This window comes from Cricetulus griseus, chromosome 2 (assembly GCF_003668045.3).
Source record: "Cricetulus griseus strain 17A/GY chromosome 2, alternate assembly CriGri-PICRH-1.0, whole genome shotgun sequence".
NCBI lineage: Eukaryota > Metazoa > Chordata > Mammalia > Rodentia > Cricetidae > Cricetulus > Cricetulus griseus.
Window position 1 is genome coordinate 57043167 of NC_048595.1, and position 25118 is coordinate 57068284.

Genomic DNA, 25118 nt, shown 5'->3' on the forward strand with positions numbered 1-25118 from the left:
CTAAGGAGAAAAATCTATTCCAAAGTGCAGAAGTATTCTTGTCTTACCTGCTAGGCATAGAGGGGTGTGTGGGTCCCCGAGAATGATTCAAATGGCTTGGAAAAAATACCCCCTGTCCTTTCATCCAAGCTTGTGTTTCTGGATATTTTTGTGTCCGTCTCTCTTACTTACCCTTTTCAGCCACAAAAGCTTATTTAAAGAATCCCTCTGTGATCTCTGACTGGTATTTATTATCCCTGTTAGATCTATTTTGTTTCCAGTACAAAACAAGTAAGCAGGAACTGGAGCTGTCACATCAGTTAGAGCACTTCTCTAGGCAAAGAATGCTGTCAGGGAAAAGGGTCTCCTTTGCAGAAAGGCATTTAAACATTCTGATCTCCAGTTTGTGCCATTTTGTGCCTGTTAATGGGTTGTGCCAGTGTTGTAGACATTCCCTTTAGAAAACTTTATTTTCTGGCATTAGGACATATGCTCTAGGAGTGTTGTACCTTTGACCTCAGAGTACAAGCGTCTGTGCACCCAAGAGCGACTTAAAAGAACAACTTCAGCTAGGCATGGTGGTGTAGAAGACAAAGATCTCTGTTGAGTTCAAGTCCAGCCTGGTCTACATAGCAAGTTTCAAGACAGCCAGGACTCTATAGAGAGAGGACTGTCAAAAAAATATATGTAGAAAGAAAGACCTTCAAATATTCACATACCTTTAAAAAATTTTTAAGTGATATTTTGCAAAAGCTTGAAAGATCCAAGAAATTATGTTTATAACTATATCTATATAGCTTCCTTCCCTTAAGAATGTTTACTTCTCCAAGGGAAGAAGGGGAGGCACATTAGTGCTGACTAGAGCATTACCTTGTAGACTATAACAGAGTATCTAGGATGTACTGTCTTGCCACTTAAGTGTGGATCTCAAGATCATGCCTCTAAAGAATTACCCACTGAGCATGGAGAAATCATCTTAAGACAAAATGAGGCATGTGGAAATTAAAGTTAAGTAGGAAACTTTGCAGGTGAGCAAGCTTTTTTATTTGACAGGTATCAGGCTTTTAGTTGTTGGCTTTGTAAATCATACTGACTCCAACAGTTCAGCTGAGAATGTGTAGTATAATCAGAATATAAAATTTTATGTTAGTCCTATAGATAATATGGCACAACATAAATTAGTAAACCAAGAAAGTGTTTATGAGATGATGGTTTGGTTGTGGTAGAGGACATTCCAGCTGACCATATAGGAAGCCTTTCTATTTCATATGGCTGCATCTTGCATCTGACACTGGACTAAGCTGCTTCAGTGAGAAACCATTAGGAATCAGGCTTTACTTCTACAGTTGCTGAGCCTATAGAATCACCAGGGCTAGTTCATTCTCCAACTGCAAGCTGAAAAACATTTGGGGACTCTTTTCTTATATTGTGTTCTGCTAGACTATAGAAGCTCTTGGTCCATTTTATGTGGATTATTTCACTGTTTTTCCCTTCTGGTTACTCAATCAGGTGACAGGGCCACTGCCCAACTGAGCCATGGTTGTGACCACTGTTCTGCATCTGATTGCTCCTCAAGGCCCGTGTGGTTTCTACCCTATCATTGCTTTGTATTACCACCGCTGGCTTTATAGTAGCTAACTGTAAATTCTTCCCCTTTCCTTATAATTTATATACCACTTGTCACATCAGTTAAAGAGCATTTTATGCTCTCTTTGCCCCTATAGTACATACTATATAGTGCTCTTAAAAGTGCAGGTTTGCCAGCCTGTACTCTGCTCATAATGGAATGATTCCACTCTTCCTTTTTCTTTTTTTTTAATTACTGCTCTTTTTTTTTTTTTAAAAAAGATTTTAGTGATTTGTGTGCACGCTTACATGTATACCATATCATACATGTTGAGATCAGAGGACAACCTTTATAGAATCAGTTCTGGGGACCAAACTCAGGTCATTAGACTTGCATGGAAAGTGTTTTACTCGCTGAGCCATCTCACCAGCCCCTAATTAGTGTTTTCAATCAAGCTTTGTAGTCAAACTTGTGTTGCCTTTGCCCTCAATTCTGTTGCATGAACTCCTTTTCGGATAGTTTGTTTTGTTGAGCTTGTTTGTATATTTGAGACAGCGTCTTGTTGTAGGGTATCATGCTGGCATCATGCATGTGATCCTCCTGTAAGGAGCTCTATGCTGGAGTTCCAGACGTGTGTCATTACACTCAGGCTTGGTGGTAGTCTTGCAATCTTGTTTCCTCCTCAGAGCCAGATGCCCTCCACAGTCCCTGGCTTGACTATCTGGTCTACTTGACCTGTGATGGCTTTTGCCAGTGATTCTCATCCTTGGGCTGCATTGTTAGATCAGGTCCAATGCATGTAACAGTGTCCAGTCCTTTAGGAGAGATTCTTATTTTTTTTCTAAAATAAAGTAGCCAGTGGTTATTATAACTGCTTTGCTGCTAATAGCACAATGAACGTATAACTTGGAGTCTGATAGGCCTGAATAAGCAATCTTTTGCAGTTCTGGGCAAGTTAATCTTTTGTGAGCCCATTTCTTCATTTGAAAAACAGGGTTAAGACAACCCACCTCATTCAGTGTTTAGTATCCTATGAGTTAATGCTTCCTAAAGGGGCTTAGCACACCGCCTGATACTAAATCTTGCCCCATCCAATAGTGTCTCCATTTCCAAATGTCCATGTGTTCTGACATTGCCCATTTGTCATTCTTTACCTATGTTTGAATACATGTCTTTTCCATTAAAATCCAAGGGCCTTAGTGGTGTCTTAGTCCATTGTATACTGAAGTAAAAGTGTAACATTTATCCCTTGAAATCTACTAGACATAAAAAGAAAGCTTCTAAACAGAATAAGAGAAACAGCAACAAAACTTCTTTGAATGGAAAGGTAAAAGGGGTTATGTGGGTGTCATTTTGGAATTTCAGTGGCTTAGATTTCTAAAATATGTACCCTTGCACTTGCTCCTTCTTCCCCTCTCCTTTCCCTCTCACCATCTTTCTCTTCCTCTCTTTCTCTCCACCCACTGGAGTCTCTGTTATTGTGAAAACTCACACACGTGTCTCTTATACAAACTTAGTATCTGAGGCTTTTCTTGTTGTTTTTGTCTTAGTAAGCATTCAGCCCTATGCTTATTTTGTAGGTTAATTCTTTTCCTCCCCACCTCTGATGGATTCAGGGTCACCTGAGTGACACATTGTGTCTTAATCATAAATACAGGCCAGATTGACACCAGTTGAAACAGGTGTTTTAGGAATTTTTTTAGAAGGTGGATTTTTATAGAAGTGTGGTTTCTACAGTAAAAGAGGCCATCTCTCAAAATTTCCATCTTTATTCTTCTGATAGTCCAGTAGTCACCTTTGGGTTGTCATCATCATCCATAGCTTACGGTCCATGTGAATTTACAAATCATTCATGTCTTAGAAGAAATCAGTGTTCACTTGAGGTTTTTGCCAGGAGTAGTCTGAGCTATATTGCTTCTCTCAGTGTAAGTTAGGTCTTGACTGATTATATCATTTTGATAGAATGAGGTATCAAGATTTTAATTTTCTCATAGTCCCCTTGACTTTCTTGATGTATAATATAATTTTGTTGTTAAACTACTTTTCCTTTCTCAGAGTACATGTGATATGGGCTTTGACTGCATTCTTTTGGAAGGTGACTTTTCTTTGGTAACAGAGATAAATGCTCAGGTACAGACACAGTTTCTGATGTCCTTGGAAAGGTTTAAAAATCTCTCAAGTACACCGAGCTTGAGACAGTAGGTGTCTAAAATAGAGTGCAGCATCAATGAGGACCAGCCAGTTGGATACCCAGTAGATCAATCAGCATCTTGGGTGACCTTATCTGTGACCATCAAGGGCACACTAAAGTCTGGAATTGTGACTCCTCAGGGTACAGTGGGACCCAGTCATTTCACCTGTTCTGGGAACTTCATAAACTCTGGGACTGTTTGCTTCTTTGTGGCTTTTCAGTTATGACCCATTATTCCACTCAGGCTGGAGGTGGTCAGTGCTTCAGAAATGCATATTTGCCAGTAAACCCAGGCCTTCAAAAGCTTCTCATTGGCAGAGTAGTTCCAGTGCTTTGTGTTATACCTGATTCGTACCTGGGGGTAGGAGTTGGGGGAGAAGGAGCACTGCAGGTGAGTGGCAGTGGCTTCATGAAATTTCTCTCTTGTTTTGACTATTCCTGCAAGTTACAATGCAGTGTTTGGGAAAATATGCAATTAAAAATTAATGTTTGATCTTGACAATATTTGATTTTTTTTAAGGGCAATTGTAATTGAAAGACCCTAAATCTGCTTTTTGGTCCCCTAGGACAGAATTCATGAAAAATTCATAGCATACTTTGTTCTGTGCATGGGCCTTCTTCTTTTGTGGTTGTTCAGTTGGATGGGAGCATATTCCTGTCTTCCGTGTTTTGCTTTTAGGTACAATGCATCTGCAAACCCCATTGGTGGCTTTCTTTACTCTCAGCCTTTAGTAACAATTGTTTTCTGTTCCTGTTTCTCAGACAAGTACAGTAAGAAGTGAAAGTGTGCCTGTCCTCAGTGGCATTGGGGGTGTTTGTCAACTCTGTTTCTCCAAGGAAAAACATTTAAAATAATTGGGTACACTGTATTTTCCCCATGATTTCCTAGATACTGAGACATTCAAAAGGATGTGTGCAATGTTAGAAGAGAAATTGAATATATTTTATTTTGTGAAAAATTTACTACGTTTCCCATTTGCCCTCAGTTGTGTGGAGATTGTTTTCCTCGACAGTCTAGTGAGATGATTGGCACCTAATCTGCTCATTTAACCGGAAGATATTAAGTAATACTTATTCTTTACCTGTTTCCTGAACTCCAATTTTTCAAGTGAATTATCTGATTAAAAAGCTAATTGGCAGTTGGATGGAATGGGTGTGACAAGCTAGGACCATCCTCTGCCCACGCCTACTTAGGTGATACTGAACCCATCTTTAGGCTTCATTTCCTTCATTTGAGCAAAGGAATGGCTAGACATGCATGGTATTCAGGCTTTCTAGCTTAACTTTCTGTAGTCATAACAGTTCTATCTACAGAACTAACACACTGCATGTGGCCAATCTTGGAACAGATTGCTCAGGGCTCATGGTTCATCTTGCCCCTTCCCAGGGTGGTACCATGCTGTGTCCCCAAATACCAAGTATATCTTAGATTTTTCTCATTGTTAAGTCTCAGTTTAAATGTCACTTCTCCAGAGAGGCTTTCTTCTTATCACTCTTTATTTCTGTAGCATCCTCATTTTCTTCATGGCCGTGGAATGTAGTGGAGACACAAATTGACCTTTGGCTTGTTTAATACCTGTGTCTCCCACTAAGTTTCTGCATGCCTGTCTTGTTTTTGCTTGTACTGTGCACAGCTCAGTGTCTGAAACTTGGTAGGCATTTATTAAATGGTCGAATCCATGTGGACTCCACCCTGTTTGAACATTGGCTAGCACAGGCCTTCTGCATATGCACTTGTTCTGTTGGGAGTCTTCATCATGAGTTTCCCCATGTCATCCGGACATCATCCCTCTTCACACTCCAGCTTGCATCCTGTGTTGTGGTTCTATTTATGTGTTCTGTTCTTTGCTAGAAAGTAAGTAGGGACTCCTTGTCTGAGTCATCTTGAGTATACATCATGTTGCCCTATGTCTTATGAGATTTGCCTATTGGAGCAAATGCAGATGTCTAAGTTCTTCAAATGTGTTGATATTGAAGCACTTCTATTCTTTCTGTGAATAAAGCCCATTTGGAAGCTCCATCTCCCAGGGCCTGTGATGCCTCATTTCAGTAACCTCATTGTTTCCAGGTTGAAGTATGGACACTGTAGCTCTGAGAGCTGTGTTGGTTTGCTCTGTGTAGTTACTCTAAGTGGTCCCATATTATGAATGGAGATTTGCTGCTTTTTTTTCTTGGCACTTTGAACATTTCCTTTTGTGTTTACCAGCAATTTCTGTTTTAGGGGACTGTAGTGTAAGAGATGAAGTAAAAGTAATTATGCCCAACGAATCAACTGGAAGAAGGGCAAGTCTGTCTCTTGAGAGAGCAAAGGTCAGCTACCTTTTACAACTATGGAATGATTACTCTGTATTTTGTACCTATGAGGTTTGAGTTTGTTGATTGCCCAAATGAGGTGTGCTTTCTTTCTTTCTTTGGCTAATTTGGTATTTTGGGCTATCTGGGAACTCAGCTGAGCTCTCAAATAGGAGAGGAGGGCATGAGAGAGGTCAATGAGTAGTTGAGGTAGAAAAAGAGAAAAGAAATGTTCTTTTCTCTATAAGACAGTTTGCTTTCCTTCTGCTTTTCTAACTAGCTACCGTGCCCAACTTCCCTGTTGCCACTCAACTACCCACACCTTGGCATCTCCATCTTTACTGTGCATTCTCATGTGCCCAGGTTTGTTTACCACACCTTGGTGGCTAGACAGCATGGCAGATAGCTTCCTATTCATCAGTAAATAGAAATAGAATTGCCTCATCAAACTGTACAAAGTGATTTTCTCAGTGTGGGATGGTTCAAACTAGCTTATCTCCAGAATTAATCTTAATTCGTGGTTTAGCTCTCTAAAATGGCCTAATCTGAGTGAGTTCCAGGCATGTAGTATTAATCACAGCTTACTGACAATTTGCTGACCCTTCTGAGACCCTCTGTTAAGTACTATGCTAAATTGAGCAAAAGCTGCCCACTATGTACTGTGGTTTTGAATTCTTACATAGTATCTGTAAGGGCATGCTTCTTAAGATGCCATCCATCTCTCATTGTTAGCTGTTTAGTAATCAGGTGTTTTGATTTGACTATCTGCATGAATATTTTTATGTTACAGGACTTTTTTCCCCACAAGTAATTGATGGTGTGTGCTGTAGTGGCTTAAATATTTTGTATTCAACGTGGCGCTTCATAGATGATAAATGGTCTGCTTGCTAGTAAGTAAAAATGTTCTTTTGAGTAAGTGAAAGAAATGCATCCTAATCTGTTGGCACAGTTTATGTACTTGTGTGTAGGTGTCATGTACACACACCATAACAACACCTTATTTTGGGTAGTAACTGACTATTTTCTTTTTCTCCCCCCCCCCCTTAGGATCTAACCCTGTAGCCTAGGCTTGCTTTGTTGTTTACATTGACCTTGAAATTTTCATTTTCCTGCCAAGCCTCCAGAGGGTGAGGCTTATAGTCATGTACTACCACACCTAGCCTGAAAGTTTTTGAGTTGTTCTTTTTATTCATTGCTTAATTTCTTTTAAAAATACGATTTCTTTTAAAAGAAAGAATGAAAAAAATTATACTTTATGGATGGGAGAAATTACCGAGGTTAAAATTCATCAGAGGTCACCAAAGCACTAAGAAATAGATTTAGAACTTGCTACAGTTGTCCTTGAACCTCAGGTGACAGGGTTTGAACTCAGGCTGTCAGACTCTGTAGCAAGTGCCTGCTGAGCCATCTCACTGTCTAATCTGAAAATTTTAACTCTGATGGAGCACTGAACGGATGCCTTCAATTTGTTTTATTATTTATTTTTGGTGCCAGTGATTGAAACTAGAGCCTTGTATATGCTAAGTACACAGTCTCTCTACCATTGAGTCATGCCTTCCAGCCTTGAAGCTTTTGCTTTAATATAAATGGATGCAATTATAATCTTAATTTTTAATATTTATATTTAAATTTTCAGCTATGTGGGTGTGTGGGTATGTCCAGGTGAGTACAGGTGCTTGAAGAGACCAGTTAGCAGCCTGAGGTGGATGCTGGGAACTACAAGAGCAGTAAGTGCTCTTAATTATTGAGCCATCTCTATTCTAGGTTTTAAATATTGCAAAGAGTGGCTCTATTTGGGAACTGTTCTGTGTTACATGTGATTATTTTGGTTTTAGATTAATACAGTGTATTTATTTCTGTAACCTTGATGCTTAATGAAGAAAGTTATAAGAATCTTTACATGGATAACACCGCTATGAATGTGAATCAAAAGTTGTCCCTCTATGTGATATACACATACATATTGTAGAATTTAATACAAAAGGGCACATTATGTTGACCAAAAAATAGCTAGAGAAAGTATTACAAGTACATAATATGGATAAACTTTATCCAGTTGGAGGCATTCCTTTGTAGAAAGCCAGATCCATTTTTACTAGATTAGAAGTTTATCTTGAGTGTTAATGACAATTCTGTGCCAAGAGAGACAACTATGCACATGTGCCTGTATTTAAGTGAACATTGAATGCAGCAAGTTCTTAGTGCATTCTCTATTTAGTCTCTACAGCTCTGTGTTTGACTCTAACATGCCGGGTTAGTGAACAACTGTAAAATGATTGGAGCATACCAGTATTTAATGTCAATGTTGGTCCTTTCTCAGTTTATAATTGGCCTAGGAAGAAGAAAAAGTGTGTATCCATTATGTATGTGGTTTTGTAGGAGTGGAGCCTAGCTTTCTATACCGGGAGCCATGCTTTTCGTCATGTAGATTTAAAAACACAAGCTCCCCCCCACCCCCCACCCCCGGGAAATTACTGTGTATTCTGGGGTGGTGAGAGTCAATAGCTTTAAAGTAATATCCTGCAATTTTAAAGATTTGAAGTTGATAGAGAATAATGTAACATCCCCATAAAAACTTCAATTTTGGAGTTTCTCCAGCTTTTATTTTTAGCTGTGGCTTTTTAGTTAATGAGAGGCAGTGAAAAGTATACTTTCCTCTTGTTTCTGCCTAGAATTACAGAAACTTTCAATGTTGTACAAGTTTAAGAGATTCTTGAGGACTGTCATTGCTTATTGCATGATGGTGTCCTCTCTTTGTTCAAATTCCTATTTCTAGAAAATTCTACCTCTAGAAAATGGTAAATTACAAAAGGGTTACTATCTTATGACTTAGATTTTCAAATGAATTTAGAGACAGCCTTGTTATGGTGCTTTGAAAACTTGTATAGGAGATAATAGAAGACTTTGGGGGCACAGAAAAATGCATCCACTTCTAATATTGTCCATTTATCCCACTGTACAGCAGACAGTCTTTAGGCAGGGCTTTGCTTCCGAGCCACCTTGGTTCTGAGGCTTGCCCACTTTGCTGTTTTGAAGCAGGTTTTTATGGGAATCTATTTGAGTAAACTAAAGGCAGCAAACAACAAAAACCAAAAACAAAAGTATGAATTAAACTTTTCACTTCTGCCTTATTCTTAGGTACCCTCTTCTGCATCTTGAAATGTAATTTGTGGTATGTCATAAGCAGCTTTGAACTTGAAACAGGGTCATATTGTGTAGCACCGGTTGACCCAAAAGTTCAAGCCTTCTACCTCAGCTTCCCTAGTGCTGAGGTTATAGGCATGAGCCACAATGCCCAGTTGTAAGTTTTTTAAATGTTGATTCTAGTATATGTGAAATGATTATCAGTTGGTCGGGGAGGGGCTATGAGTGGGGGTTGGTTTCTCTCCTCCTCCTACCTTCCATACTTGTGATAAAGCGTTTCATGCACCCCTCCTTTTCTGGTATCTAAATACTTTGTTAGTTCTGAATGAACTTTCCTCTTAGCCCTGTCTTAGTTACTTTTCTTTTGCTGTGAAGTTCACCATGACCAGGGGAACTTATAAAAGAGAGCATTTAATTGGGGGCTTGCTTACTGTTTCAGAGGGTGAGTCTGAGACCATCATGGTGGATAGCCTGGCAGGAGACAGGCAGACATGGTGCTAGGCAGTAACTGAGCACTTATATCTTATCCATAAACATCACACACACACACACACACACACACACACAGAGAGAGAGAGAGGAGAGAGAGAGGGGGGGGGGGGGGGAGGAGGGGGAGGGAGGGAGGGAGGAGGGAGAGGAGGGAGGGAGGGAGGGAGGGAAGACCATATATGGGTTTTTGAAACCTCAGAGCCCATCCTTAGTGACATACCTCTCCCAACAAGGCCACACCTCATAATCCTATTTAAACAGTTCACTACCTATGGAACAAACATTCAAATATATGAGCTGAGGAGGCTATTCTCATTCAAACCACCATAGCTCCCCAGAAGGGAAAAGACATTCCTAATTTGTATGGGCAAGATGGCTTTCTCTTAGAATCCAGGGAAGTATTAATATGCCAAAGTGGGTCTTATTTCAAGTGTATTTAACATGGTATGGTCATATTAGGATATTAGTAATACAGAATTGATGTTTCTGTTCTTCTTATACTATGGAATATCTTGAAGATGATTAGGTCAAAAATTTAAAATACCCAGTTTAGGTGATCAGAATATGTCTAAAGCATTTGTGTTAATTTACTATCTCCCCAGCTCACTGTTGGAATATCTCTGTGCTATGTATACAGTGCCTTCCCAGGCCTTTTATGCTAGGGTTACCCTTCCAATTCTCTAGTCTTCTGGATCTGTCCATCATGCATAATAGAAAAGCTATGAACACTTAGGATGGCTTGCCTCTAGGCTATGGTACTATTCTACTGGGGACCCAGCCTTAGCAGGAACTATGGTGACATGCAGTCTTGAGAAAATTGGAAAGAACAGCTCATAAAAGGTAATGATGTATAATAGCTCTGTGGGAATGCAGATTCTGTTACAGACCCTCCCTGTCTTAGTCAGTGTTCTATTGCTATGAACAGATACCATGACCACAGCAACCCTTAAAAAAGAAAGCATTTAACTAGGGCCTGCTTACAGTTTTAGAGGTTTAGTCCATTACTGTGATGGTGGGGAACATGGAAACACACAGGCAGACTTGGTGTTGGAGAGGTAACTGAGAGTTCTTTGTCTGGATCCAAAAGCAGTGTCATTTCCTCCAAAAAGGCAGCACCTCCTGATGCCTCTTAAGTAGCTGCCGCTCCATGATGACCAAGCATTGAAATACAGGAGCCCAAGGTGGGAGGCATCCTTATTCAAACTGCTATACTCCCCTAGTCCCAATCTCTCTCTTCCTGCTCCTTGATAGAGGGGGGAAAGAGGTGAGAGAGACTGGCACCAGGCCATCGAGGAAGAGAGTTCAGTGAGTAAAGGTGCTTGTAGCTATTCCTGCAGGTTGTGCTCTAATGGTGCATGTGCACAGGCACACATACAATATAATAATTTTTTAAGGTGTCTGTGCATTTGAAGAAAATAAGGTGAGGGGCCAGTGAGATGGCTCAACAGGTATAGGCTACTTGTGGGCCAGCCTGAAGACCTAACTTGTTCTATTCCAGGAACTCACATGGTGGAAGGAGAGAACCAGCTTCAGTGTAGCTGTGATAAGGGTTGAGTGATAACATTGATCTATAGGTCTAACAACATATCATTAAGAGTCATCCATTGCTATGTTCCTTTAGCACAGTGGTTCTCAACTTTCCAAATGCTGTGACCCTTTCTATGGTTCCTTATGTTGTGGTGCCCCCCAACCATAAAATTATTTTTGTTGCTACTTTATAATTGTAATTTTGCTACTGCTATGAGTCAAAGTAAATGTCTGTGTTTTCTGATAGTCTTAGATAACCCCTGTGAAGGGGTCATTCAACCCCCCAAAGGGTCTCAATCCACAGCTTGAGAACCACTGCTTTAGTAGAATATAGTATTAGGTTTTCCCCTAGGGGCCTTGACTTATCTAGTCCCAGGTTCTTGGCCTTTTGAGCGGTGTCAAGTATGGATTCCATCTCTTGGAGTAGGACTTAATCCAATAAAAAAGTGGTTTTATTCCTATAACATTTGTGCCACTATTGCACTTGTATATCTTGTAGACAGGTTGCTGTTGTAGGTGGCAGGGTTTGTAGTTGGGTGATATTGATAATTATTTTTCTCCTCTAGTAATGTGCAGAGTAACTTAAAGCACAGTGAGTTCTAGTTAGTAGGAGTCAAACTTGTAGTTGGGTGCCAGCTCAAATTGTCTATATTTAATGACACGTGTCATCAGGTTGTGGAGGGTAGTCAATAGCCTTGGCAATAGCCTGTGATGTTTAGAGTCAGGTCTGTGGGATCCCCTTTGGCCAATGACTCAACAAGATGTAACCCATTCCTAGCACTGGAATGTATTTCAGTTCTTCATGTAGGAAGAGACTTTTCTTTAATTCCAACAAATCAAGATGTGGGTCATTGTCAGTAGAAAAAGTGTGCTGGAGAGACGTTGCTGGGGTGTGCCAGGAACTTGTTCTTCATCTGCTGGTGGTGAAATTCTGAGCTTCAGTGCAGTTGAAGTTTTCACTTGTCTTCATTTACTACTCTTGCTTCCATCTCCATGATCCTTTTTATATCTTCCATGTTCTGGTCCAATTAGTGAGAACAGAATCAGTTTCAGTTGAATTCCAACACATGCAGTCCCCATGTTTTTGGAGTGAATCCTGTGTATGTGCTTGACAAAGATGGGTTTAACAAACCTGTGTAGGTGGGGCAATAGATTTACAAAAATGGTATGCTCCTGTGACATTAACTTTTAACTAGAGGTTGTCATTCAACATCAAGTCTTTCAAAGGAGTGTCTCCACTGTTTACAAAGAAAGCGAATATTATGAGGTGAGGTTGGAGAGACAGTTCTCTTCAGAAGGATGGTTAGGCTCCCTTTTGTCAAGCCTTCCCAGATTCAAGTAGTAGGAGATGGTGGGAATTTTCCTTCAAGGCTGGTTTGGAAGAGATTACAGCCATAACCACTCTAGAACTAGCATATCACCTGGTGTGCAGTGGCTCCTTCTGAAAGTCTTGTCAGCAATGAAAAACTGTTACTACCAATGGTTTGCATGGTCAGTCTACTGTTCTACCGGAATTCTTTTAGAGAAACTTTTACTTTACATAAGATAAAATTGTAACTGGGAATGACTACTCAGGAGCCTGTGTTTGTCATTTCAAACTTTGATAATAGGCAGAAATCTAGTTTAATGCTAACTGTACTGTGAATGCTATGTGCAGTCTCCAGCACTTTAAACATTGGGAAGCAAATGCCTCATTTCTTTTTGCTCACATACAGGTTTAAACTCCCTTGTTTAAGGTAGAGGTAGTTTCCATAGCAGCAGGTGATGTTTCCCTTTTATCTTCTTCTAAGTAAACCATTCAGCATAGGCCAGCCAGAATGGCTGTGAGTTCTGGAGGGTTCTCTTGTATGCCTTTGACTCCTTGGGATTCAAGGCTACTCAGGAAGGGTGGGGGGTTTGAATGTTCATGTTTTGTGCACCTCTGTTATTCCCATCTGGCACAGTGCCTGATATATCCAGTGGGTCAGGGAAATGGCTTTCTGACTTTAAGTACCTTTCCTATTCTTTTATACAGCAGATCTTGGGGAAAGAATAGGGGTATAAACGTCACACGTAGTTTTGGTTTTATTTATGTATCTTTGAGACCTGCTTATTTTGAACTGAGATGTGATGACAATATGACACACGTACACTTGTCTTTCCCCCTGGTTAGCGAGGTTCATTGTTCTAGTGAAACCTTACAGCTAGGTGTTTGTTGTTAATGTTGCTTCAACTAGAAGCTTGAGTTGATACTGAATAGTAGTTGTATCCTGAAAAAAATTTGTGATGGTGTTGGGGAATATTATTTTAAGGTGTGTTGCTTTTGTTTGTGTTACATTTGTTTAACGCTGTGAAGCTGTGTTACTGTGCCTGTCTAAAACACCTGATGGTCTAATGAGTTGAATGCCAACAGGGAGGCAGGAGAGAGAAGTAGGCAGGGTTGGCAGGCAGAGCAGATAAATATGAGGAGAAATCTGGAAAAAAGGGAGAACGAACAAGAGGGAAGGAGGAGAACTCCAGGGGCCATCCACCTCACTACCTAGCAAACCACATAGTAAGAAACAAATATATACAGGAATAGAGAAAGATGAAAGCCCAGAGGCAAAAGATAGATGGGATAATTTAAGAAAAGCTGAAAAGAAACAAGCCAAGCTAAGGCCGGGCATTCATAAGTAAGAATAAGCTTCTGAGTGTGTGATTTATTTGGGAGCTGGGTGGTAGGCCATTCAAAAAGCTAAAAGAGTAAAACATTGTGCTACATGATGTGCCAATGGCAGCCTCTCCTTTATAGGCAATCTAAGATGACTTTGACTCATGCAGGTACATGAGGCTACCATGGGAAATCTTCCTCTTGGCAAGGAATGTAAGCCTACATAGTTAAATAGGTGAGTGTTTGGTTTCCTTCATGGCCATTTGTCTGCTTTGTGTAACTTTTTGTGCTTATGACAAGAAAACAAATTCGTGTAAGGTGTATGCTAGAGGAATGGAGCTCTAGAAGCACTGGATGGATAATTATCTGGCCTAGTTCAGTGTTTCTCAGAATACTTTCTGGAGGCAGTGTATCCCCCTCTTCTTAGACTGATGTTCCTTTTACCCAGAAGAAAGGTAGTGAGGATGCTGCAATGAAAAAGAGAGGTTGAGTACCAGTGGAAACAGACAGGGAGTAGGTGGGACTACTGGGGATTCTATAAGAGTTTATTGTGTTCCATGGGAGCGGTGGGCATGCGATAGGTGGGAACAGGGCTAGTTGTTGGGGAGCTGAGATGTTGCTTTGTAGGCAGCATGGAGTCAGCAAAAGCCTTGCAAAGAGATGTTTGTGGGCTGCTGACTATTTGGGGGAAGCTCTGTGTAGCTGGGGATTGGAAGGTGATGGCAGATGGGGCAAGTGCAGAAGTAAACAGTAGTTAGGAGCTTTTGATGGCCTCCTGACCCTGGTTTCAAGTTTTTTTTTTTTTTTTTTTTTTTTTTTTTTTTTTTTTTCAGCATTCATTGTGTCTATGTACTTGCAATCCTCATTTATAGCTGGGCTTGGTTGTACAGCCTGTAGTCCTAGTTCTTTGGGAGACTGAGCCAAGAGGATCATAAGTACAAGGGTGGCCTATGCTATAGTATGAGTTAAAGGGCAGCCCGTTCAACTTAAAATAGACCTTATCTCAAACTAGAAAGTAAGAGGAGGGATAGGGGTATGGATCACTTAGTGTACAACACATTCCCAGCAAGGACAAGGCTTAGCTTCCTTCTGTATTATGCCCCACCCCTGTCATTTGTAAATTGAGGATCATATCCCCCCCCCACACACACTTAAGCCGGAACATGCACACATGCTCATACTGCATATGAAGAGCAAATGAAATTTTATCTTTAAATTATCTGGCATAGAATAAGTAGTCAATAAATGATAGCTTTTTTTCTTACTCTTTTCCCTGTTTCAGTCAAAAGATTCATTGATTTCTACAAAAGGCAGTCCCATTATTCTAACAAACTTTTTATACCAAAATTATGCAAATCCTGTGGAGGATGCAGAATTCCTTATTTTTCTTTTAATTAAACACCTCAAAACCACAGTTAATTCAGGCTTATAAAAATCATGTTTAAATTCAAGTTGAGTTGATGGTCTTGATGGAAGAGACATGATGAAGGGAACCGAGTGGCCTTGTGTGTCTGGACCATTTCCCTGACTGAATGCCCCCCTTCAGCACCATATGATGTGCACATTCTGTCTGAGTTCTAGAGTGTATGTCTCTACTTCCAAGCAGAAGCAGAAGATGGTTGGCTCATCCATGAAGCCCTTATTTGTGAAAGAAGCAGAGTGGGCGGTGAATTCTGAGTGTTGAAGTTCTCAGAGTCTGGCAGTTGAGGGTGAAAAGACCCAGGTGGGAAGGATGGAAGCCAAGTGCTCTTTTCTTTTTTTTAAAGGAGGTAGGAGGGCATATAGTTTTATAAGTATGGTAAATTAAAATAGATGAGGCTGTAATTCAGATGTGAAATGCTTGGACTATTGGCACCCTATATTTTTAAATATAGTGTTTGGAGATCTGGGGTTAAAAATTGCAGCAATTTAAGTAAAAATTCCCATCTTTCTTAGTCACCGTTTGTGACTGTGCTAAATGTAGTTTAACATAGCATCTGTTTCAGAGGCCCAGGACAGGAGACGGCAGTCATGATTAGGAAAAGAACTTTCTGTCCACACCACAGTGTTCCTATTTAGTATGAGTCTTCTGAAATTCTTGTTGCCCATTTAGATGTTGAGGGGTGCAAGAGGGGTTATCTACGCCTTAACTCAGAAGACTGGCAAATTTTCTATGATAGCATTTTCAAGAAGCATTTTCCTTTGTCTAATGATAATGATAACAGCCTCATACTCATTAAGCACTTTAGTTTGTAAAGTGCTTTGACATATTATCTGCTTAATATTTGTACATAACAAAAGCTTTTAAAGAAAGTTGGCACTTTTACTACCCCCCCTTTCTCTCTTCCCAGAATATGGATGACTTAAATGTATTCGTGGTTCAGTCTCAGAAAATTTTCTTAGGTTCAAGGAATCTTCAATTGCATCTGACCTTCTTTCACTCCTTACAGTCACCAGGAGATAGATCCATTCTCAGTAACTTTTGGAACTATGTTTGTATATGATTATACACAGGAATACCTCACATAGACACTCACACCTTTGTCTCACTGTTAAGTTCTATCTTAACCCTGTGAACTAGTAGAGAACTACTGATGTGAAGATGGCATGGGAAGTAAAAAGCCCACAGAAGCAAGTGGAAAAGCTTTGCTCTATGATACCTGTGGGACTGGACACCCAAAAGACCATTGGAAAACACAGATACTTACATTACAATTCATGACAGTACCAAAATTACAGTTATAAAGTAGTAATGAAAATAATTTTATAGCTGAGGGTCACCACAACATGAGGAACTGTATTCAAGGGTTGCAGTGTTAGGAAAGTTGAGAACCATTCATTGCTCTATGAGATGATAAGGAATATTGACTGGGCACTGACCTTGACTTGTTTGACTTGTTAAGAGGGATATCTGTACCTGTGTGGTGTGGGATCAGTAAAGTGTGAGGCAAAGAAGTGTTTTCCTGTTTTGTGGTATGTAGCATTAGCCTCTTCTGAGCTTTAACTCTTGTGTGCATCCTTAGGCAGCAGATTAACTAGAAATGTCTTTGGTATACCCTCCCTCCATATTCTCCTCATTGCAATTACCAATAAAAATACTATTTTAATTGCAATTTTTGAAATGTAGTAAATAACGGGCAGTTTTAGACCATAACAAGTCACAGATGTACTTAAGCCCCCCCCCTTTTTTTTTTCCCTAGCTGGGATGTAGTTTTTAAAGAAAATTGTCATTAGGGGAGAGAGCAACAGAGAGAGCAACCAAAGGAGATAAATAACTTTCTTGGTATGAATCTTGGTTTTGAAGATGCCCCAATTTAACTTGCTAAGTAATTCATAGTTGTATATCTAAGTTGAATGCATATACCCCTTGGGACTTCACACAATTTAAAAGAAAAGTGTTACATAGGTAAATACCAGTAAGTGAGATGGTTCACTTTCAGAGTCAGAGGGTGTATATAGATCACCATGGACAAGGAAGAGGGGGGAGGACATTGTTCTGTTCTCCATGACTCATTGATGCATTGTAAGGCTGTATGTGTCCTAGGATACTGTCGATACTTAGGATACTTAGTTTCTTTAAAGTCCTACAGAAATATTTGTAACCTTGCAGCATTACTAAGAAAATAACATATAACTTGTTGACTCAGCTGACATTTCAGATACTTTATTTTGTTATAAGCTGCTTGGGGTTAAACACTAACTTTAGCATCTTTTTTTTTCAAAGTCCCTTTAAATGACAGTGAAAAGTAAAATGTTACCCCAACTGGCCAGAAGGAGAACTGTGGCCCTTTCTAACAGTTGTGAGTTAAAAAGTGACATTTTTGTCCATAAGAAAGCTTTCCGTCTTCCATATTCCCATTAAGATTAAGTACTCCACCTGGTCTGGGGCTCAATTATGACAGATCATTTCAATGTCTCTATCTTACAGATGAACCGTGTTTTTAGCCTACCTTATGAAAACACTCAACTACTGGGATTAATTTGAGGATTTCCAATCAGCCTTTCACAATGTCTTCTACCCTAAGGGAATTCCTGATAGCTGTGATTTCTGTAGAAGAATGTGAAGTTAATCCAATTTCTGTGCTGATTACTATGTGAACTGTCGTAATTTAGCAGTTCACATCTATCTGCCTATATGAAACAACCCTGTTACAGAAATTGAAGGTGAAATTGACTTTATTCTCATTATACTCATGTTCCCTTTTATGTTCTGCAGCCAAATAATGGCTGGAAATTAATTAGGCCCACTGAAGTTGGGATGAAAGAATGAGGTAGCAATGATTCATCACAATAAGTTAATGATTTAGTATATTCCATGCTGTAACCAAGATCCAGTTAACCCATGACTTCATTTTACTATCCCACAGCAGAGCAAATGGCCCTGTTGAAGAAGAGTGTGCTTCCACTTTAGAAAATGACATTTAAAGTTTTTAAACTTTTGGGGGAAAACTGAGATCTTTCTTGTTTTTTAATTTTGAATGATTAAAATGGATTCATAATACAAATCAACTTTTTGGGGGTGGTGGTGCTTTAGATCAGTTCTCACAAAGTAGCCTAGGATGCATTTGAACTCATCCTGGTGCTTGTGCTTAGCTGTGATGCTAGGGTTGCAGGCATGGGCAACCAAGCTGCATAGCCTTAGTTATACCTTGAAAATGAAATGCTTGTTGATTTTACATTTGCTATTAAATGAATTGAAGACTGAATTCTTTTGAGAAGAATCCACTGTAAAGAGTACTTGCAGAGAATAGCTTGATTTAATACCTGGTTTTTATGCTGGGTTTCCTGAGATACCTTCTCTTTAAGGTCCTGCTCTCTATGTAGAAACCTTTTCTTTGTTCATTCATCTTGTATTCTTAGTCCCTAACACATACTAAATGTTTTGGTACTTTATTTGAATGCAAGCCATTGAAATGTAAACCTACTTTGTTTTGTTTTGAATTTTTTTGGGGGGAGAATGGTGGATTTAAGCAGTTTGCTGATATAATTTAAGTGTAGCCCTTGAGCTATGTGCTTTCTCCTAAGCATATCCAGAATCTGATGGTTTGCCCCTGACGGTACCTTGGTCAGTCACTGTCATCCCTATGTGCCTGGGTTACTGTGGCAGCTCCTTGCTTGCCCACCCTAACTGCTTCCACACTTACTGAGCCCTCCTGTTTTCCCACACAGTTATCTTCACAGTTATCATGCTACTCTTTTGGCTGAAACCTTTTTGTGGTTTCTTTTCTTCTATTGGTCTTGGGCCCTATGTAGTCTGACCTCATCACCTCTTTGACCTCTCTTTCCCTTTCACTCTCTCTCTAGCAGTTCCTTCCCTATTGTTCTACACAGCAGCCTAACTTGACCTGCCTGGGATATTTTTCTTGGATTAGTGGAGAGGATAGTTATTTTCTGTTACATCCCAATTGCTGTAACGTAACAGGTAGCAGAGCACAATGCACATCACTGTTTGACAGCTCTGTAAGTCAGAAGTCCATTCAAGGTAGATCTGAGACAGCCAAGATGAAGTTTTCCCCCTGGAGGCTTTAAGGGATAATGTTTCCTCATCTGTTCTACTCATTAGAGGCTGACTTTGAGGTCCTTCTGATGCTGTGACTTCTAGGACAGTGTGATTTTCCCTGTTTTGCCCTATAATCTACACTTACCTGGATAATATAAATAATCTAATGTTTATAAGATCACTTGATTAGCAACCTTAATTCCACTTTGCTGTGTAGCATGGCATATTTGCAGACTGAAGGGAGAGTAAGATGTGGACATTTTGAAGACTTTATTCTCCCCATGAAGTAGCCAGGTCACTTTTCTTTGAAACCTTGGCTCAAAGCCTGTCTTCTCAATGAGACCTGCTGTTTATTACTTGAGACCACCACCATTATCTCCACATTCTCTATCCAATATAGCACTTTGCTATATGTGTTTCTTCTTGCTCTGGTGTACACATCTCCCTTTCTGTGTGTGCACCTTGGTACTTCCTTCTTTCAGTCAGTTCCTCAAGTACCTAAGTTTCTCTTAGATCCTAGTTGGTGCATGAAGATGTTTGTTGAATGGACGAGCAGGATGGGACTGGTGAGCAGATCTTTTTAATTGGATCTTTATTTTCTCGTTGACTAACATGATTGACTGTAATAAGCTTAGAACAAAAGGAAGGATTTGGGGCCCTGTATTCGTCTTAATCCATAAACCCCAAAGCCTTTAATCCTGCCAGCTCTGGAACTCCAAACCTACAGACTGACATCAAGAGAGACTTGCTTGTGTGTAGAAACTGCCAAGGCCAAGAGATGGTATTAGCTGCTAAGCAAAGTTGCTTTTTGTATTCCTGCATCTGGTTCATCTTTTGTTAATGTTAAAGCCTAATATCTGAATCTGAGATTGACGAATTCAGGGAGCCGATGAGATAAAGTGATGTAAAGTTGGGTAGAGAGTTGATGGAGGTATTATGATCCAGGGGATTCTATGAAGCCAAGAACTTTATAGAGAACACACTAACTGTTCATCCTTGTAACTCATGGGTTATCTCTGGTTTCAAAGCTTGGTTGATTATTCTCCTTTACTTCAATAATTCCAGCAATGTATCATGGACATGTCATTGTAATGATTTCAGTGGGGGATGATAAAGCATTCACTGCAGGCATGGTACCGCCCAGACAGGTGACCCCATCTGTCCTGAGGCTGCTTATTCTTCTCTCATCATGCACATCACTGCCTACTTTCCAGTTTCTTACCCTGAGTTCACTAAAGGAAGGTGTTTGGTCAGGATTCTACTGCCCCCTAGCTTTATCTTTGAAACTTTAGAGACAGGTGCCTTCTTTTCACCTTGTAACTTGAACTTGGTGTTTAGAGGAAGTCTTAATATGTAGAGGGAAGACACTACACCGATTCTGCCCTTGTGGTGTGTACCTTGGAGGTATTAAACTTCTAGTCCCAAGGGAGTGTGGAGTCCAAGGTCATTGTATCCTAACTGGATGTTTTCGTCTGAGAGAGATACTTGTCCTTGCCTCTAGCCATGATTCTTTTTAGAGACATCATTTGTATTTGCCTAGCATTCTTAGCCAGTATCAAATTAAAACCATTTAAGACGTGTAACTTAAGAATAGTGGGTTTCTGAATTCCTCTGCATCAAAATCTATTTTGTTTCTGCATTTACTCTTGGCTTCTGACAGTTTTGCTAAGTGATCCCTAAATTTCACATGGTTTGTCTCCATAACTGTAATGGATAAAGGCATGGAACTTACCTATTCAATGTTTCAGGATTTGTTTTGACTTTCGTACTTTATAGTTGGCCAGTTGGAGTCACAGTTTCTTGAGGTCAGAATCACACAACTGTTTCTTCAAAGATAAATGGTTTCGTTTCCTGAGCCATGCAACAGGAATTTGACTTTCTGTGGGTGGGTGTGTATGGTGGGATGCACCCAATGGGAAAAGTATGCTTTCATTGTTATGCATATTATGAGATCTTTTGATGGGATAGAGAAACAAGACATCAAATTTGCACATATAAATGACACCGTGCTTCACCCTTTCAGTCCCCAAGGTTTGGAGAAATTCCTCTTGTTCTTTCTTTGTGTGGATCCCTCAAAGGGCGCAAGATGACTTTAGAGAAGGCTCATGAGCAGAATGAGAGAGTAAGGCACTGGGCTTGTCTGAGGAACAAGGAGGGCTCTGATGTCCAAGGCTGATAAAAATAAAGGATGCAGAGTGCTCAGTGTCTATATTAAATCTAGTGTTGGGTTTGACAGGCAGAAGGTGGCTGTTGATGGTTTAGGAAAGGGTTCCTGGAGAAGTTAGTGTGAATGAGGATAAGGAAGGACCCTTGGACAGACTGTAAATAACTTAGGTTCTTCAGCGGAAGTATGAGCCCACATCAGTTTTACTTAATTCCCCAATGCTTAATGTAGTGGTAGTTATCAAACCCTGGGACTTAGCTCATGATAGACCATAGCTGAACCAGTGGACCAGTTTCTCATCATCTTACTGTTGCCAGAGAGGAGAAATAAAGTGTTTTGATCTCAGGTTTCCACTGTTGTAAGAACCTGTATATGCTGAGGAACCCAGTAATGTTAGTATGAAGTACATATAATTGAAAGAAACAAAGTGGGGAGGAAGGTCAATCAAATAAAGCTTTACTGCCTGTTGTAGGTAAACTATACAACAATGAAAAGGTAAAGGCTACCTTCCTCCTTTCCCCTGTGAGATCCATGCTCCCAGCCATCACTGTTCCTCACCATTATCTCTTGTAGCTTGCTGCAAGAATGGAATATCCTAGGTTAATCTATGCAAGTGTCTTTTCATAACTTTATTGAGCTGAGTATAACAGGACGAAAAGCAGTTTGAATTGGCACAATTGATGTCTAAACCAAGTGGCGAACATATATAAAACATTATTTTTTTGAGCCTTAAAATTAATGGCTCTGTTTCACTGGAATGTGGCCTTTTTCCTTTCCGAAAAGCCTCAGAGCCAGTGGGTTCTATAAATAGTGCACAGCCGGGTTGTCTGTGGTAGATTGAGTGGAGCAGAATCACCTGTCCTTAAGTGAAGGGGAAGTAGCTTTACATTTTTAGTAACTGAATTGTTGGCCAGCATAAAGGTAAGGGCCATGTGAGCAGCTTATTTATAACTTCCCATAAAGGTATGTGTCTGCCTCAAGCGGGGAGACTGTCTGGGTGCTGGGAATGTAAAAGTGCAGTGGAATCATTTTCCATCAGCAGCCTTCCCAGCTTATTTGGTTCAGTAGAGACTGTTTGTATCCCTGGGGCCTTGGAAAGGAGGGGTGTCAATACATCAGCTCGTTAATGTTGTCTCCTATGGAATATAGGGGATGAGGCCATTAGATCTGGTTTTACCTGTGATTTTAGGCAAGGAGGATATTTGGATATTAACTCTTGAATGTATCCTGGACTTACATTATATCTGGGTTTAACCTGTTGGGTGTGGTCGTCCTGCTCTGTAGTTGGGCTCTTGTGAAACTATTTCATGGATATAAAGCACTTTACTCTTATCTCAGGTTAACTATAAGATGAATTGTAAATTAAGAACACAGAGTCTGACTGAATTCTCTGGCTACAGTGGGAGAAAGGAAGAACAGCAAAATATTTTCATGCATCCAACAAGGAGTCTTTAAGTCCTTTCGTAGATGCCAGCGTCCACTCCATGTTTATATTTCATGTGGATCATGTACAGTCAGGCTTTTAACTCTGACGCTGAAAATTTGAAATTATTAAAATGTAAGGGGATTTTTTTTTTCAGCCTTCCTTTGCTCATTATTGTTTCTGAGCCTGGGTCTTCCAGTTGCTATGTTGGTCATTTTAACCATGTGGATGTAAAGCTAAAAAGGAAACTTTGACTTTTGGACCGCTATCATAGCTCTGTTTAGCTTTCAGGCAAGGTGAAGTAAGGCATAAACAGCCCATTAATGCTATTGGAGGCCTTATGGCAGCACTAATTTCAAAGCATGCTGGGTTCACAATTTACATATTATAAAATTATTCACTTGATTTTGTTTCAGGGACAAAGCTGACATCCTATAAAATCATTACTCAAAAAAAAATGCTATTTATTTGTCCAGTTATTTCAATTGAAAGATGCTGGTTTACTGCCTCTTAGTATATATGAACTGTTTTTGGTGATACTGGTAGAGACTAGTTTCACTGGAGTGGTAGAATAACCACAGGGGGTTTTGATTCCCTTTTAATTTGAAGTCCCAGGATTAAGGATCATTTGCAGTATAATGTAACAGTGTGGGCAAATACAGCTTCACTTAGTGCCCCTTTGATATTTAGGAGAGAGTGTGCTTTTATGCAAAGCAATCACTTACGAATCGCTTGACTGCTTTTCTCACTAAAATTTCATTCACATTTCCTCCCTTCTCCCACATTCATAAGAGAGGATTGCATGTAGTATTTTCATTTTATTTAATTTAAAAATTTTTTGAAACGGAATTTAAGGTAGTTTTTAAAGATAGATGCCAAGATAACTAGTTAATATTGTTTGAAAATCAGGCTTTTAATTATAAATACTTACATTTATGCAAGAAAACTACATGTTAAAATAAATTTGGAAAGATTAGATTGGAATTGCCTCAAATTCAATTAAGCCCCACTGCATGGACGTGCTGGGAATATGAAGACAATCACTGTAAATCTGTGCAAGCTGACATGTTGCATTACCTTGCTCTACTCTAACGTATGGTACTTTTTGTGTCCATATTGCAGACGGCAACTCCAAACTAACATGGCAGTCAGACTGTGTGATGTGGCTTCTCTGCTTAGAAGCGGTTCGTGGGCAGCAGAGCCTTGGACCGGGGTCTGTGGGATTTTTCTTAAATTCTGTAGGCTACTTTTTTTTAGCATGTTGCAGAAGTGCCGAGGCCATACCAAACACTTGAACCTTTAATTTGGCGTACTAATCATTCTTACCTGCTATGGTATGGCCATCATTAAGAATTTAAAAGCACATTGCAATTTTAACCTTGTGGTACATGTAGATCAGAACCGTGCTGTTATATGTAACTGAACTAATCGAAATTAGGATTTAGTGCAGACTCAAAAGAGTGACAAGCTTTTTTTAAAAAAACAAAAACAAAAGTTTTGGTATGGTCTGAATACTAAGTTACCATAATTCTTTACATTCTGTTTACTATGTATTTTTTTGGTTACTACATTTTGAAGTTATTTACAATTCCTGATGCTAAAAATTTTGAAATTGTAAATCTGGCTGAAAATTATTTGCCCAGTAACTGTTGAAAGATTGTGCATTCTGTGAACAGTTGTGTTGAGCCTATCAATGGAATATGCATTATTTGGAAAATATAGCACATTAGTATCATTTTATTCAGAGCAGATGGTCCTATAGCTGAGAGATGCTGTGATTTTCAGTGCACACAGCCTACTGCAGCTGTTCACTTGAATGTTGGCTTAGGAGCTCATTCTTGCCACCTGAACATGGAAATAAATGTGCAATTAAGTGAGAGTGTTTGCTATCCTTATTAAACCCTGTTAATTTCAGTCAATGAACATTTATATTTCACACGACATCCCAATGAGCTCTAGTCCGAATCTCAGATTTGGGGTTCTTGTACTTTGTGCCTTACTTTTAAGTGGTGGTTTATTTTAATAGACTGTGGCCACTTTCCTCTTGTAGTTCATTGCTTTTATAGTTGCTGAGCAGAGGTAGCCCTATGAGAATTTTGCTGTGAAAAGATAATTCATAAGTAACCCACAAACTGGAACAGTCACACTTTTATTAAAAAATCTGAAGCCTCCCTTCTTGTTTTCAAGTAATTTATCTATTATAGTATCTTGAAATATTTTGATTTTTTTTTAAA

The 25118-nt window shown here is 39.7% G+C and overlaps 1 protein-coding gene across 10 annotated transcripts in view; it reads left to right on the top strand.

The window, feature by feature from the left end:
• Elavl2 (ELAV like RNA binding protein 2) overlaps window positions 1-25118 on the top strand; it is a 130888-nt gene that overhangs the window by 36161 nt on the left and 69609 nt on the right. For 8 of the 10 annotated variants that reach the window (XM_027400404.2, XM_027400405.2, XM_027400406.2 and 5 more), the window contains exon 1: window positions 23994-24097. The exons of the other annotated variants lie outside the window; for them this stretch is intronic. In XM_027400404.2, coding sequence (XP_027256205.1) covers window positions 24026-24097 — 72 coding nt within the window. In that variant the 5' untranslated portion in view covers window positions 23994-24025. Of the gene's footprint in view, window positions 1-23993; window positions 24098-25118 lie in introns of those variants that run through there. 10 annotated transcript variants of the gene reach the window in all.